Raw genomic sequence first — 18,155 nt, forward strand, 5'->3', positions numbered from 1 at the left:
TAATTAATCAGTAGTGTCTTTCTTTCCTTGACTCTTTTTAACAAGTCAGAACACTCAAAAGGATGATGTGATAGGTCATGTATTCACAAAAGTTCAGAATTGGAAGGGAATGCAAAGATATCCATGTTTAACCCTCTCCATCAAAGTAAGAATTCAAGTCACAACTTCTGCAATACTTGGTTCATCAACACACCAAGTGGCAATAAAATAAAATCTTCATGAAATATGCCATTGCATTTGTAAATTGCACACATATTATTTCACACTGTAACTTGAAAATTCTCTAATTAAAAAACCCAATATTTTAAATACTCCAGTAAAGAGCTTCAAATAGAAAAAATAATTTAATATTTTTCCAACTCTTTTCCTCAACCTATCTTCTCTACCAAAAAGTTAAATAAATATTTCATCTTCAACCTACTGTTGCTCAGTCTAAAAGTAGCCTATAATAATTTTCTATGGATGGAACCCAAAACCCCACATATGCACTGTATCACTAAGGTAAGCATTAATAGTTAGTGCAAAAGTCCTATGATGGAAATAGATTTGGTGTGATTGAGGACTAGAAACAAGACAAGTGTTTAGTAGATGGTTAAAAACAACAAGAGAAAAGTAATATTGAATATAAATTCAAAGATGTCTGAGTTTGTAAGGCCTTATAAAGCCATGATGGAGGTTGGGGTTGGATTTTCTCCAAGTACAATAAGTAGCAGGTTAATGAAATGATATAGAGATGAAGAATCAGGAAGAACTAAAATGTTTTCACATGTTAAATCTGAGATTCATATAGTGTAGGATATGCTTATTGATCATAGATTTAGCCTGCCTGGTTAGACTCCCAGCTCTGCTAATGACTGTGTGAACTGGGGCAAATTCTACAGCACTTCTTCACTAATTTCCTTGGCAAGATAACTGTATACAACTGTTTTAATAATACATATAAAGCACTTAAAAGGTACCTGGCACAATACTCAACAGAACTCATTACTATTGGACATAGAAGTCTGGGGCTTATCATAACCCTCAAATTTGCAATTGAGGTGATGATTTTAGTTCATCACCTAGCTTCGGATTCTGTTTTCCTTTACCTCCTTTCCATAACTGTATTCCCTCTACTTCATTAATTAACCATTGAAGCATTTGAAGGACTAAACCAAGAAAAGCTCTGTATCAGTACTGCAATAAAGTAATGTCTACTAGTTTAATGGTGAATAGAGATGGAAAATTTCTACTCTTGAGAAAAAAAATCCACAGGAGTCAACTTCAACTTCACTAATAACTTTTAATTTTGAATGGTGGTGGCTAAAGACACGATCACCAAGATAAATGGGAAAGATGTAGCCTTTAAACATTTTTTTCATGTATATGGCAGGAATTTAAGGTAGAAAAGTTTTTTTAAGTATAAAGTCATTTTAAAAAATACAGGGAATATATAATATTTTTGAGAAACATTAAGTGACAGAATGTAGAAACAGTGACAGACTGTAGAAATAGTGATAACACATAAAAGTGACAAGTGATCTGGGAACATTGGAATGTGCCTTTATTTCAGCTTCTTGGGAGGCTGAGGCAGAAGGATCATGAATTTCAGTGCCTATGCAACACAGTGAGACCTTTTCCCAAAAATTAAAAAAAAATGTTTATATATTTAATACATAAAGAATGCAAAAATCAGTAAAAAGATGAATATTCTTTTATTTAATATATTTATTAATGAGTACTTATTTATGACAAGGACTGTATAGGCTAAATTAAAATAAGTTATATGTAAATCATGCAACATATGAAATATTTATCTATCAGACAGATTCTAGTAAATGCAAATTCATCCTTTTCTCAAGTGCCTTTGTTTTCTTCTTACTTAGTCAACATTTGTGGAATTCAAGAAAAAGTATAATTTTTTCAGAATAGGTAAATGGTTTTAATTAAAAGTAATAATCATCCTTTCATACTTTGGTTGGATTTCTCAAACTCAACTTCTGTCTGATATAAGGTTCTATATCACTGAACACTATTGATAAAGAATTTTTATCTTACCACATCATATTAAAGAGAATAGTAACAAAATAATCATTACTACTTATAAATTATGTACATGGGCCAAATATCAAGTAATATGGTTAATCTACCTCCTCTTATATAAGCTTCATATCTTGCCTATACAAAAGAAATATTATTATTATCCCTATTCTATAGCTGATGACATTCAGGCTCAAAAAATTTAAAGTACTGTTGAACCTTAAATAGTTTGTAAGTGTTGGAGATAGATACAAACTTAAAACTTCTGAACTCTAAAGTCCATGCTTCACTTCTGACTTTCCACAGTATTTCAGCAGATCTTGATTCTAGTCTCAAGGAAAAACTTGAGATGAGGTACTTTACTACAGATAAAGGACAAGCCCTGAAACATTTCTCTTCTACTCTATAGGTATACCTTGACCTAATGGAAAAATTTAAAGTCAACAATATACTACATATCTACTAGGAAAAGCTTTCATATAAAATAAAAATATTAGGCAAGTTTCTAATATTAGGAGGCTGATCTCATTTAGTTCCTGCATGTTATGATATACAACAAGAGTCTAATGTCAGTTTTTGTAAAAGGATAGGCTCTTAAAACTTGAACCGGCAATAGTTTGCTGGGGAACCGGCAGGTTTTCCTTTATGCACGCTCTAGCTAAACTTATTTTCTTCAATAAGACACATGAAAGCATTTTAAAGTGTGGAATATATTAACCTTCTCTAACATATTTATGTATACAATAGTTATTATTTTGAAAAAAAAGAAAATTCATTTATGGAAGAGTAAGGAGTATATGAAAAAGTAGTCTCACCATACCCTTGAAGAAATAGGATTTGGGATAGAATAGACCCCCAGATTTATGTAATGTTTTGTAGTGGTGGCAACTACCACTTTGCACTCTAAATGAATGACTAATATCCTGCCTGTTGTTGGCTCTGTGATTGTTACTGTGAATAAAGCCATAGTAAGTAGACACTGTTATCAGAGAGCTCAGATCCTCTACATCCATATTGTATAAGTAAAAAACAAAGTTAAAAAACCAAGAATTTTATAAATTATTTTTCAGAAAAAAAAATTCAATAGATTTACTTATGCCTAAATATTTGTTTTCTTCTGATGTGGATGCAATATATTTTCTGTTAGTTTCAAAATATGGCAAATGCCATTTATACTCTTCCCATTAAAATGTGAGTTTTATGTCCCTTCACATTGAATAAGGCTGGGTTGACACCAATACAGTACAGCAGAGTAAGTTGTTTTTTCCAAGGTTAGGTTACAGAAGGCCACATGGTTTCCTTTTCATTTGCTGAGCATTGTGCTCTTGGAGTCCTGAGTCACCACATTCAAGGATGGTGGAATGTGATGGACATCATTATACAAAGTACATGTATGAAGACTTGAATTGGGTATCAACATACTTTATATAAACAGAGATATGAAAAATTGTGGTATATATGTGTGTTAAGAATTGTAATGCACAAAAAACGAAGTACATGTATAAAGGCATAAATTGACGTGAACATACTTTATATACAGAGATACGAAAAATTGTGCTCTATATGTATATAAGAATTGTAATGCATTCCACTGCTGCCATGTATTTAAAAAATAATAAAATCAATAGATGATAAAAAAAAAGAAGTCTGACTGATCTGAGAAAGTTCTGATGTAAGGAAGCCCAGGCTCCATGGAGACAGTTCCTTTTATACAAGGACTTTCCAATCAGCTAACCTCGCTAAGTCCAGCCTTAAAATCACTCCAGCCTAGGCAACTGCATGTGAAACCTCCAGAGGATTCTAATCCCCTCACCAATGGAATAATACTCAGTTATTCACATCTTCTCAACTGAGGTTCTAAACATTATAGAGGAGAATCAAGCCATACCTCTGCATCCTGTGTGAATTTTTGAACTGAGACACTATGAAAATAATAAAATGGTTGTTGTACTACTGTGTTTGGGGTTGTTTGTAGTCTAAAACAGATATGTCATCATAGAAACTGTGAAAATAAAGAAAAGGAATAAGTAACAGTGTAATAACTATCATATAATACTATCATATATATATATATATATATATATATAGTATATATATATATATACTATATATATACCATAATAATCCATATAATTATGGACTAATACTACGATATAATCACTTTTACCACATAAGTGTGTTTTATTCCTTCATTCTTGTTCCTATGTATGTATGTTCATGTTAGTAGATAGAGCACAGACTAATAGCAAGGAAAATCTGTGTTTCCATATTGATGACCACATCCTACAATTGGGACAAGTTTCTTGGTCTATTGAATCTGTGGAGTTTCTGTCTATAATATGAAGATAATAACATCAATCTCATAGAGTCATTGTCAAGATTAATCTAGCAATGCTGAAATTTATTTAGCAGTGTTTGACACATAATTTTTATTAATTATTATGTACATTATGAATATCATACTACATATAGAGTTAAGCTACCCCCTTTTTCATTTGGTACAAAATAATCAGCATGTCCCCATGTGTGACTGATGTAGAGATAGGCTACTCAGATCGCCTTTCAAAAAAAAGTGTGGTAGGAGGGCAGTTAGCTGATAGCCTTCTCAGCTAGCTCTTTTCAAGAGTCACTGAAGCATTGGAGCTATGGTCACTCTCCTAGACAAGCTCCCAGATGATGAATAAGCAAGGCAAAAAGGGCTTACCTATTTTCACCCAGTGTAGCATTCTTCTAGTAGAAAATTTTTCGCTCTGTAGCTCTCCATTGGGCAGACAGAGATTTCATAAGGTCTGCATTGTGGTCTGACAGCTCCTTCTGACTGATTTTACATTCTTCCTTCTCCTTTCAGTGTCACTTCCAAATAATTCTCCTGTACTTTTAAATCATTCTCAGAGGCAGCTAGCTTTTCAGTGAATCCAATTAACATTAAATATAATAAAATGAGCTTCTGTAATATACGTTTGAATTTAGCTAGAACTAGAATTTGAAATTAGGTCTACTGACCTTGATTACTCTGTTTTTCTTAATATATCACATACATCATAAAATGTTTAATTTTCAACCCCTGATCATGTACCCCTCTTCAGAATTAGAGAGAGAGAGAGAGAGACCCCCAAGTAATCTATCTGCCATACCTATCTTATAGGATAGTAATGGGGATACAATAATATGCACAAACGTTTCTAAACTCAAGCATCTCAAAGGATCCTTACAGAAATATTCTTATTTAATGTATTACCCTCACCAAGAATGACCCAACTGTATAAGAATATTCATTATGTCTCAGTTCACTTTGTCCAAGAGATATTTAATCATGAAATACCTCAAATTTTTCATCTTTAAGTTTTCAAAATTGGGCTAAATTGTTTACTGAAATATCCTATCCACATCCAATATTCTCTGAAGCATCATATCCAAGGCAGAGCTTCAGTTGTTGGACAGAAGAATGAGCTTCTGGATGTGAAACTAGAGGTATATAAATAAATATTCTAATACTATATTATTCCAAGTATTTTTTTTCTTTTTCAATGCAATGTATCCAACACAGCAATTGTTAAAATCAGTTTGTTTTTGTAAGGGAAAGGTAATGATTAACAAGCAAACAAAAAAACCTGCAAAAAACAAAGTGTAGTTTTATAGACTTTATATGTAAATCAGTGGATGTGTAACTGATGTGATTCTGCAATCTGTATACGGGTTAAAAATGGGAGTTCATAACCCACTTGAATCAAAGTGTGAAATATGAAATGTCAAGAACTATGTAATGTTTTGAACAACCAACTATAAAAATTTAAAAAAAAAAAGAGTATCTAGGTTTCCTTTAGAATAAGGGACAAGGCACAACTTCAGTATGAAATGCATTTACAGATATTAAAATTTAATGGATTCAAGCTGCCTAGTACATCATAGATATCCTCTGTGAAAGGATTTATTAATCAATATAGTAAACGCTGCTCATAAAAGTTCACAACTATACATCTCTTATTTAAAATTTTTTGAATCTATTTTCACAAAAAAATGTCAATTTTTAAGTTTTAACGTGATAAATACAACTTGGCTTTGCTTGAAATTTTTGAAACAACAGGAAAAAATAAAGGGAACATATCTTAGATTGAGTGCCTATACTCTTTCCAGGGTAACGACTCCAAATTTGCTTTTGATTTAATTTTTTCTCCTTATTTCCGACAGACCCTTCTTCAATTTTTCTAGTATTCTATAATTTCTTGTTTCCTGTGAGTTATTCAAATTGGTCTAGGGATATAGTGAGCTGTTTTCATTCTATAATATAATGATGACTTAACCAAGAAAAGCTAATTGGGGTTTCTGGGGCATAGAGGGAATTCAAATATATGCTGTTTGAAAAAGCATATTGAATATTATGAATCCTTTCATTTGTTTATACTTATAACATATTTATTTTGAAATGAAAAAATAAACGGAATGTGAATTTTTATGTTTATTCAAATGGGTAAGAATTTAACAAGATTGAACAAAGCTGTTGTATCAACTTTTCTGTGATCCTTCACCTCCTCAAGACATTGCTGTTTTTGCTTTTTGGAAAAACAACCAATGTTCATCGCCTCCATTTTCCTAAACCTATTTATTTTCTACCCACTATTATACCTTCTACCCCTACAATCTCTATAATATCTCATAAAGAGTCTAATTTTCTAATTTCCATCCTAATGGCCAGAATGGGACATTATTTTGTCCAATGTCAACTTGATTTTACCTATCTTGAAATACTTTTTTTCTTTTAAGTTATCATAGAATTTTAACTTCATTTATTCTTTTATGAAACATATTTAATATACTTAATATATAGATGGTTCAAAGTGCTCACAATTAAAAGATTAGAAATTTAAATCTGGTACCTGATTCTGTGGTGCTCATAATTACCAGCAAAAATTACAAACAAACTAAAAGGGGAATATATGTATATGGTTTAGCCCATACAGTATTTATAAATAAAAATTTGAATTAATAATTTGTATTTAAATATCAGGAAAATTTACAAAATTTCTCTGAAATTTTACACAATGCAAGTCTACATTCCTACATGTAAATGATTAGCTGGAGCGAAAGTGATTGAACCAGTTACATAGTACATAAGTTCTTTAACTTGCCAGTGTGTTCACCACATATTATAACTCAGAAACATTGAGCCTGAGTGTTTGTCCCTATCGTTAAATCCATATTATCTAACATCTCCATTTATTTATTTATGTAATTGGCTTCATTTCTGAAGTCTCCTAAGATTATGACTCTTTAGAGGAAGCTACAAAGACATAACCAGGAATTAAAGTACAGCATCATACACAGTATGAATAAGGTAAGTGCTGGCTGCTAAAAGAATACATTAGAGCAAAACCTGACCCAGACTTGGGTGGCATCAAAAAAAATGGTGCTGTCTGATGTATGAATTAAAAGGTACATTAACAACCCAATATCTTATTAACTTTTTCTTGAGAACATGTTAATTTAGAAAGAAATTATGAAATATTTGCTTGCTAAGAAAAAATGTGAACATTAAAATTTTGAATGATTGCTCTAATTTATGTTCTCTAGTTTCTTAAAGTAAAACTTCAAATTAAATAGTATTTAAAAATCACCATTAACTAAAAATTTTAGGTGGTATATAAAAAATAGAATCTTTTTTTTGGCTGCAGGGTTTTGTTCCTCCTATTCAAAAAATTTCTTATTACTCTCTTGTCAAATTTTCATTGAGGAAAAATGCAATCTTTAATCAAGAAACTTTATTTAAACAAATAAAAAGGCAATTTGAAATTTAAAAGATCAATTTAAGTTAATGAATCTTTTAATCTGTCCTCTATGTCTGTGGTTCTCAACTGGGGTGATTTTGCCTTCCAGAAACAATGTCTGTAGATAGATATTTTGGTTGTCACAACTGGGAATGAGAATAGTGACTAATGTCATCTACAGGAAAGAGACTAGAGATGCTGCTACAACATTTTGTAATGCACAGAACAACTTCCCACAACAAATAATTATCCAATTCAAAATGTCCATCGTTCCACATCTGAAGGACTTTGGTTCAAATAGAACATTGAGAAGCTATGAAAGATTAGCTCTTCATCCTGTATTTTAGAAAAGCTGAAAAAAACATCAACTTTGTAATCTGATACCTGTGTCAAGGAGGCAAAATTGAATTGGGATAAAGAATATGAATACGGATACAAATTGAAACTCATGGAAAACAGAGTTTTGTGATAGGCGTGATTATGTAGAAAAAAAATCCGGGTCTAGTGAACCAGGTAGACAGAGATTTGAATTAGATTTTTTTCCCCTTCCTTTACCTTCCCCTTGTAATAAGAACATAAAAATAACTTCTTCTGAATGATTGGAATGAGTAAGAGAATAAATGACCATCATCACTCAGTATCTGTGTTTATCACATAAAATACTAAAGAAAAAGCTGATGTATCAAAGTGATACTTTTCATTCACTAAGGAAATTTCATTAAATGGTTTAGGTGTGTATTGAGTAAGAGGAATGTGTGAGGTTAAATTAGATAATCTAATAGTCTTCTTTGTTTCATTAACAGTCATATTAAAGATCTTCCAAACTATATTAAGTCTCACTTTTTTCCCTTAAAATCTTGAGTTTCTTTTTAGGAGTATACATTATCCAAAATATAAAAATAAATACCTAGAATTCTTGTGGAGAAGAGCTGAGAATAACCTCTCACTCTTCTTCATCAGATTTTAGTATATGGAAATCTGTTGTATCTTAGATGGGTCAAATTTAGTGAATTTATATATTTAAATATCTGATTTTCACTGAACCAAGTATGACAAAACTGGCAGAATATTTAAAGGATTCCTGTGAAGAAAATACATTACATAGATTACTAATAACTATAAAAGAAGCAAAAAAACAAAAAACAAAAAACAAACCATAGTTGGTATTTTTCCCTATTTCCTATATTTTTTCCTATTCTGAGCTTTTATAAGTCAAATTTACAATTGGATCATATCCTAAATAACCTTATCAAAAGGATGTTTGAAATATGAATTAATTTTCAAAAACCATATTTTGCCTTGAGAAATTTATTAATTGAAAATTTTTGTTCAAATATATAATTGATGAAAAACTATATGCATTTGGGATGCTAATGTTATAGCAACATGATCAAACATCTTTGGAACCAATTGATCCTAGAACAGATTTCACTTTTTTGATGTTACTAAGGTTACTTGTTCTCATCTCTTTAGAATGTAATAATCCAGAAGTCATCGCCCATTTCTTTTTGTTTTTCTTTGTAAAACAACTGACATATTAGTCTCCAGTAAATGTTGGTGAAAATTAATGCTCAACATAAGAATTAATATTTAATTTGGTACTTACTGCTTGCTAGATATTTTGCTAAGTAGTACATGTTTTGTTCTTTTTAAAATAAACAATGTATAAAGTCACTGGTTCATTTCCTGGCACTTCCACACATAAAACAAAACTTCTAAACTCACCCAACAAAATAGATAGTTTTATTTGCTCCATTTCAAAGATGACAAAGAGGTGTAGAGAGGAAGATCAATTTGAATAAAGACGCACAAGTCTCAGAACTGAGATATGAACACATGTAGTTTAGCTTCTGTGTTGACAGTTTTCTTAAGTTACATAGTATCCATAAAGTATTGTTTGTACTTTTTTTGGATATTTGCTAATTTCCAAAAAGTATTCATCAAAGATCTTTTATAAGTCCTAACAAATAAGCAAAGAAACATACTTAGTCCCAATGCTCAAAGTTCAGACCACCTTTTGAAGTAATGCAAACAACTCCTCATAAGTGCGGTAATAAAAGATAATGTAAACTTATAATTGGAATCCAAAATTAAGTGCAATAAAATCTGTTTGGGAGTTCAAGAAGGTTTAAGAAGGCTCAATTTATCTTGGTTTCAAATAAGTAATAATTTTATGCTGAGAAAAAAAATAAAAAATTCTTTAGCAGAACAAATTACCTGAACAAAAACAGAAGTGTAAACGTGCTTGGCCTAAAGAATGGCATAATCTAAAATAGTGCTCTTCAAACTTTAGCCTGCAAACACATAAATTGGTATTTTTTTTAAAATGCATTCTGGCTGGGAGGTTTAATTTTGTGCCAACTTGACTGAGCTAAGGAATGCTCAGATCACTGGTAATACAATTCTGACTGTGTCTTTGAGGATGTTTCTGGAAGAGTTTACATTTGCATTGGTAGACTGAGTAAAGATAAGGCCAACATGAGTAGGCCTTATCAAACCTATTGAGGTATGGAACAAAACAAAAAGGAGGAGAAAGGATGATACTCTAGGTTCTCAGGCTTTTGGACTCAGATTAAGAATTACACCTTCAGCTTCCCTTGTTCTCAAGTCTTCAGACCTAGTCTGAATCATACCACCAGAGTTCCTGTTTCTCCAGTTTATACAAGGAAGTCATAGAATTTCTTTGTCCTTAATCATGAAATCATCATGTGAGCCATATCTTATAATAAATCTGTCTCTTGATAGATGTATGTATATATGGATAGATGGATGGATAGATGGATGGATGAATGGAGAGATAAGTAGATTACTAGCTTAAGTAGATTATTCTACTGGTTAAGCTTCTTTAGAAAAGACTGACTATCACATGTGTTGAACAATTTGGGGAGAGTCTACATTTCTACAATCCATCTGTTGAGGTGTATTCCACTGATTCTCTGACCCCATTTTGAGTTTTGAGTTTTGAAGAGTGAACTTCAAAATGTACACTGAGACTGTTTCCATAAAAATTGCCTGCATTCTTGAAATTTTAGATTTCCAGAACATCATTGGTGTATCAAATTAGATTGATAAGAGGAAAATATCCATGTTCACCACATAATTACCATATGGTTCTCATGCATATTAAATTGAAAATCATTAGGGTTGGGAGTTCAGAGACTGCAGGAAATGTCTAGAGAGTTATTCCACCAGAATGATAAATTAAAAGATCTTGAATCCATTATTTGGGAGTTTAAATTTTATTTTATAGGCAATTGGTGACAATACCAAGTTTTAAACAGAACACTGACATCATAAATTTATGTCTTACACAGATTGATCTGTAAGAAATGTAAAAGTAGATGGCAGCAAAACAGAACATCTCCTATAAACTTTTCCTACTGACAAGTAAAATCTACAAAACAAAGTGTATGATACAGCAATTCTCAGGCACTGAACAACATAAACAAAGAACCATAATCTGTGAGACAAGAGTAAGATACAGTGTGCATCCTAAAGTATACCATGACTGTCTTGGCTTTCCACCTGATATATTTCTCTGACAAAGAGTCTAAGATGGAAGGGCATAAAACATAAGAACTCACACTTAATAGTGGAGATTATAGTTTTGATATTATGAAATGACTGTGATTTGCAGTACTGGATAACTGATAAGAAGAAAATAAAACTCCAAAGAGAAAGGATTGCAGAAGTCTTCAGGGAGATTTACCATGGGTCTTCGACTTGAGCTTCTCAGGCATAGAGAAAGGCTATGATCTAGAAGAGATCATGAAAACTCATGGCTCAAAGGTGAATGGTAATGATACTGGAGTTCAGGCAGGATTGAGATTTGGGGAGATTGCACCAAGTAATTTGGGCATTCAGGTGAGATAAAAAGAAGCCATGTATTAGGTAAGAATAAGGACCACGTCCAAAAGTAAAAATCATATCCCAGAAAAAGAATGCCAAGGGGCTAAGTTAAAAACTGAAATAGACTCATTCTAATAAAAAAGTCAAACTAGGGTGAGTAGATCAAATGTATTCTGCAAATGTACAACCACATACCAAAAACAAAATAGTAAATAAATAAATAACTCAACATCCTTTAAAGGAAGATGACATGATGAATATTATCTGTAACAGTGTACATTAGTCTAGTGTACAATAAAATTAATAAATGAAGCAGAACAATGTGATAATTAGTCAATTTTAAAAGCATTCAACAGAAACAAACCCTAAACTAGTCCATGTGTGAAAAAAAATATATAGGCATTTAGATTAGTCATTTAGAGTATTGTTTAAATAAAAAAATTTAAAGAGAAAATATGGAAGGACAGTGGAGAGAATTGGCTATAAAAGGTCAAGTGGAAAGTTTGGGGCATGATAGAAATATTCTATATCATATTTGTGATAATGATTGTATGATTAGGTACATTTTAAAAAATTATCAATTATATACTTGAAATTGCAAATTTTATGTGCATATACTATACCTCAATAAACATAAATCCAGTAAAAACAATCCATTTGGCATTAAAATACTGAGCATTTGTTCTACTATAATTAAAGTAAACAGAGGTAATGCCATTGGTGAAGAAAAAAAGAAAGAAATTTCAAATGTGCAGCAGACCTAGCATGTCAGAGTATGTAAGATATACAATGAAAAGAAGTATTTCTGTGACTACCAAAAAAGTGGTGAGAGTTACATTATTTATTTTGAGTGCTATGAACAAAGTAAAGTTCAACTGCAATATTTTAAAAAATGTAAAGAAATATGTGTTAATGTCTGCTCTGTTAGCATCAAAAACATTAAAACCAAGAAAGACAAGGATAGGCTGAGAAACACTTTCTCACTAAAGATTATAGAAATAAGAACACTAAAAATACATGATTCTGGATGGAATCCTAGGCCAGACCAAAAAAGAAAAAAAAAAGTATAAATCATGCAATTGAGACAATTGGTCAAATTTGAATTTGTTATAGAGATGGTAGTATCCCATGTATATTAAATTTTCTGATTGAATATATTGGAGTTATATTAGTGACTTGTTCTTAGTAAATAAAGTTTAAAGTACTTTGTAGAAATAGGGCATGCTATCTTCAATTACTTTCAAATGGCTCAGAAAAAAACCTGAAAATTAATGGAAATGAGACAAAACATAAACAGTTAACCTGGATAATGTGTATACAGGAGTTTCTTGCAGCATTCTTAAATTCTTTTAAGTTTGAAATAATGTTAAAATAAAAATTTATTAGAAATTTATGAGGAAAGGGAAATGGAGTCTAAAATGATTTAGACACTTATGCCATAGTTCAGTCAAGGAAAAATTAGAGCTGCATTTAATGCATTGGTAGGGTACTTTATGTCATTTTTGTATTTAGAGTGAATGGTAACTTTAATTTGTTTATTACAAATGAATAAGGAATAAGCAGAGTGATCAAGCATTTTATAATGGCCTTTTAAGATGCTTTGCCTACTTTGTTTCCTAAGAATCTAAATTCATGTAAACTTGCTATGAAAAAGTTATAGTCCATGTACCTTTCTGAAACATACAAGGAAACATAAGAAATAGAACAAAGAGAACTCTAAAAATGGAAATTTAGTTTTGGTAAACAAGAGGAAGAAATATATTCTCGAAAGATGGTAACTCTAAATCATTTAGAAGCTAGTTGTAAACTAGTGTCATGCTAAATCTTAGCAAAATGAACTAATACAGAAAGAATTTCCCAGACAGACTCAAAATTCATGGTTTCAGAAATTGCCTTGGTTATCCATCATCAACTTCCCCTTCCTCAGAGTTCTTTTACTTTCACCGCCTGCCTTTTAGCTGAAAAGTCAGCGTATGATGCTACTTCATATATTTTGAACTCAGCCTCCATTTGAGTTTAGGAGTAATGAGTATTAAAGACAATTTAGCACTTAACCATGGCTTTCACCTATAAGGAATCAGAATGGACGAAGATTGATTTGGTATAAAAAGAGACCATCAGCTTTAGAGCACTATGAACCATAGGAGTATATGAACTGAATCATGGAAAACTGTAGCCCTCTTCCCACACAGTGATAAACTCTCAAGAGATTAGGAAGGGTACAGGGAAGAGGGTTCCCAATATAAGCAAGTAGTTGCCCCACCTCCCAGACCCTCGCTACACAAAGGTGAAACAAAATCCTGCCACAGATTCACATGAAATTGAGAAAGAACAAAATATGTAATATAACAACGAAAGGTTAGAAGTTGAGTCAGCTATACTATATTCTAAACTATATAGTATATACAGTACAGTATATACTATAGTATAGCTGAGTCAACTAAACAGTAATCTGATATCCTAGATATGTAATTTTAATGTTCAATTCATTTTTTCTGTAATATAAACTCCAATATACATCCTACAAATTTATTTCAATAGCTAAAGAAATAACATAAGCAGTATGTTTAGCTCATAAGTGGAGATAAGCACACATTGTTACTATGATTAGAGAATCACAATTTATTTTAAATAATTTTTATATCACATAAATTTATATTTATGATAACTTCAATGGGAATTCCAATACCCAATATCCCACTTATTACAATTCATTTTCATGTTTATTCTTATATCTGGTATTGAGATTTGATTGGAACAAGGGCCCAATTGAGAGGAAACAAACAATTAAAGCAAAAGCAAGAAAAAAATAAAAGAAACTAAAGGGAGCTCTAGAGACACTTTATTAAGGAAATCTTTCAGAAAAGAAATGAAGCTTCAATGATAATCAAATGCAACCTCATCTCTCTCTGTACAGAGGTAGCTTGGTATACTGGTGAGGAGCTCTGTGTGGGAACTAGATGGTCTGGTCTTAGACCCTGGCTAACCACTAGCTAGCCATGTTCCCTTGGGGATAATAACTATATTGACTTGCAGAGTTCTTGTGAAAATTAAATGGGTTAAACACAGAAAGCCTTAAAAGTAGTATGTGTCTAGTGTATAAAGGATATTTACTCAAAAAAGAAAAGGAAGTCAATTCAGTAATGTGATGCCTCTGTAACTCTAAAAGTTTTTCATGATTAATATTTGCTCCTCTTCCCCCAAAACAGCCTAAAAATACCCATCATCTTTGGTTCTAATACAGTACTTATGGGAATGAAAATGTCATACCTTGTAAACTGCCAAATGCAATGCTGTAAATCCATTTCTTGTCAGTCGAGATGGGCGGAGCCCTTTTAACATAAGGGTTCGAATATGTGACTTGTTGCCTTTGAAAAAAATTAAGGCTGAATCATTGGGGGTGAACTAAGTAGCTTTAAAATCTCTCTTTGACTTAATGATAAATGCCACTCTGATGTATGAAAATGTCAGGCTGCTGTTCATAGGCCATTCATGAAGTTTTCTATTAATTGACAGCTTAAAAGTGAACTTTTCTAATATACCTATAAAACTTTACAAATTTTTATATTTGTATAGTTTTATATTAATGCTGTAACTCGATACATTTTAATCTAGTGCTTCCATCATTAGATGGCTTTAAAATAAAACATTATGAACAAATATAAGTTCATAATTCTCAAGAAAGCTTGGATGAAAATCTAGAGGATTTGTCAGAACATCATAAGTAGTAGAGCTTATTTAGATCAAGAAAATATGGAGGGTATGACCAAGCATGGGTAGGCATGTTTAAATTTGTGAGAATAATATACTAAGTAGATACTGTTTAGTTTGTTTGGGAGGAATGGTTAAGGAATATGGTTACAATGGTTAAGGAATATGGTTACATTTGATGTTTATACATTAATTTTCTATAAATTTTTTTTTAATTTCAATGAATTTAATTTGGGTTAACAAAGTAATTATTCACTAGTCATTTGTCAATTCAATAAATTTATTGACTGACTACCATATGCTAGACGCCATTCAAGGTGTGTGGGATACATTAATAAAAGAGAAAATAAACTAAATTTAATCTTAATCTTCATTTTGACTGATCTTCTCTTAGAGTTTATCTTGGACATTTGTTAATTTTCATATATTTTAGTTGCTTATTGATAAGCAACTACTTGATGATATTTTGGGAAATATTTTGGGTACTTCAGAATTTAACCTAACTCCTGACTGGCAAGCCCAATTTTTAAAAGTGATTTCTGATTGTCAAGCACACTAAGTGACTTGGTTTAGGATAAGGAGAACATTGAAACTTGAAATCAGAGTTAAATTAAGTGAAATAACCGCCTGGTATCTATGCTTCAATCAAAGGTTATCAGGGTTAGAGGGAAGGCAAAGCTAAAGAGAACATTAAGTGTAAATAGAATTTTCTTGTGGACTATTAGGCAGCTCAAATTACTGATTGTATATACATATACCCAAGTTAAAAGGCAAATTTCAAGTACTCACCCCCACAAATGCAGCATAAATGTAGTAGTGACAGCCCATTTTCAGTGCGGTAATTTAAATTGACTTTATTGAAGGCTTCATCAGAGCTGAAAAATACATTATAAATGATTACAAAATTCATCTTTTAGTATATTTTCTTTCACTTGAAAATTATAAAAGGTAATCTTGTTACTAAAAACTCAGGATTATATTTTTCCAAAATTATTTTGTATTTAGAGAAAGAATTCTTATCTATATGAAGAATTAAAATTAAGAGAAAGTGATATTAAAAGTTCAAGACATCTCATGCACAGATCTGTGTTCTATGTATAATTTAAACTTTTCAGGGCAACTTGATAAATGAAAAAATTATGTGTAAGTATAAAATATAGATATCTGGAAATAAACTCACTTTCCCCACACTCAAAATTTCACATTATATTTTTGGAGAAATTCGGAAAATAAATAAATAAATTAGAAAAAGAAAGAAAGAGAAAGGGAGGGAGGAGGAAATAAGAAAGGAGGAAAAGTAGTACTTTGTATTTGAAAAAAATTTGAGAAAAGGATATAATTCAAATGTATTACAACTTTTGCCTGGAGCAAAGTTTTCTTGAACTCTGACTGGATCAGATTCCATAGATAAAGAAGGTCTAAACTCTGGTAAGTACTGTGATAGAGTATCAGGTGAGAAGAACAAGGATTTCATTAATGAATTCCTCCCTTTGTCTGAACAAAGACCATTGCCCCAGGAAGGCCCTGGAGAGCCATCAGTAGCTTTTCAAAAGGAATGTAAAGCTACAATTCTTGACCTCTTGAGGTCATTGGTACTCCCAGGACAATTTTAAGTAGAAATGAGATCATATTCTTGGCCTCACAGGTCAATTTCAAGCTGCCTTCTACCTATTCAAATCTCCAACAGCTTTAGAGAGACAGTAAAGTCTTTGGTGGAGGAGCCTAGGACTCTTATCATTTGTAAAGTACTTATACATGAAAGGCACTATGAATTCAGAACATTATCATCAAGGCACCCAGTTAGGAACATCAAAAGGTATTGGAATTTTAAAACAGAAAAGAGAAAAGTGTTATTCTCCAGAGTACTGCCAAAAAAGAGAGAGAAAGCGGGGTGGAGGCAGAGAGAGAGAGAGAGAGAGAGAGAGAGAGAACCTCCAAATCTAAGGTAATTGAAGGAACTCAGTGAAATGCTTTAATTAGCAATGGCAAACCCAGTGTTTGTTTTCATAGACATGGTAATATTCTTCTTCCCTTCTTGCTTTCAATGTTTAACTTCTCAGCAGTAAAGTCCACTGACTTATTTATATCGAAATAACACTGGAAATGCATTTAGCTCACAGAGGCCTGAAGTTCTGACTTCAAATAGTACAGGTGTTCTGCAGACCTGAACTTCACTCTTCAAGCTAGGCGGACTGGAGTTTTCTCTTTGCGTTTGTAGGAAATCAGTGTCCATAAATACAAAGGGAAAGAAGACTATCAGGTCACTGAGGACAAAGATTCAGAGGCTCTGAGATGCTCTGGCATTTCTTTCTTGGTCCATCTGTTATCCATCAAATGAAACAGACAACAAGCTCACACAAGACAGGAAACAAATTGCTGGGGTGAGGAAGAGAGGGAGGCCTCTGTTAATGTAAAGAACTATATAACCTGTAGCCTAAGAGCAAAACAAGAAAGAATGCCCTTTATGTTGAGTTGACCATAATGAACTTAATGACAAATACTAAAAGAATAAAAAGTTTTGGATCTCCTTGTGTAGAAAAAAAAAAAGTGTTCTGAAAAAGTCAGTTTTTCAATGTGTATCAACATTATATGGCAATACTTGCCATTTTTTGGTTTGTTTTCAAATTGCAAAGGAAGTTCATGTCAATGATGTAGTCAATATTTAAAGGCTTGGTCTTCTTAGTTATCCTACAGGGCTGGTGCCTTTCAAGAAACTGAGGCAGCATACCCATCCTTCAAACCCCAATTCTTGCCATTTAGTCAGAAAGATTTTAGACATGTTGTTCAGAGTAACAGATATAAATTTATTGGAGG

At 31.9% G+C, this 18,155-nt stretch overlaps 1 protein-coding gene across 1 annotated transcript in view; it reads right to left on the minus strand.

Annotated features, from left to right (window-relative positions):
• Tnni3k (TNNI3 interacting kinase) overlaps positions 1 to 18,155 on the minus strand; it is a 284,120-nt gene that overhangs the window by 255,262 nt on the left and 10,703 nt on the right. Inside the window, exons 3-4 of the mRNA XM_076862293.2 lie at positions 16,131 to 16,216; positions 14,901 to 14,998 (exon numbers count right to left, since the gene is read on the minus strand). Of these exons, the coding sequence (XP_076718408.1) occupies positions 14,901 to 14,998; positions 16,131 to 16,216 (184 nt within the window). The remainder of the gene's footprint in view (positions 1 to 14,900; positions 14,999 to 16,130; positions 16,217 to 18,155) is intronic.

Source organism: Callospermophilus lateralis, chromosome 7 (genome assembly GCF_048772815.1).
Source record: "Callospermophilus lateralis isolate mCalLat2 chromosome 7, mCalLat2.hap1, whole genome shotgun sequence".
NCBI classification, from domain to species: domain Eukaryota; kingdom Metazoa; phylum Chordata; class Mammalia; order Rodentia; family Sciuridae; genus Callospermophilus; species Callospermophilus lateralis.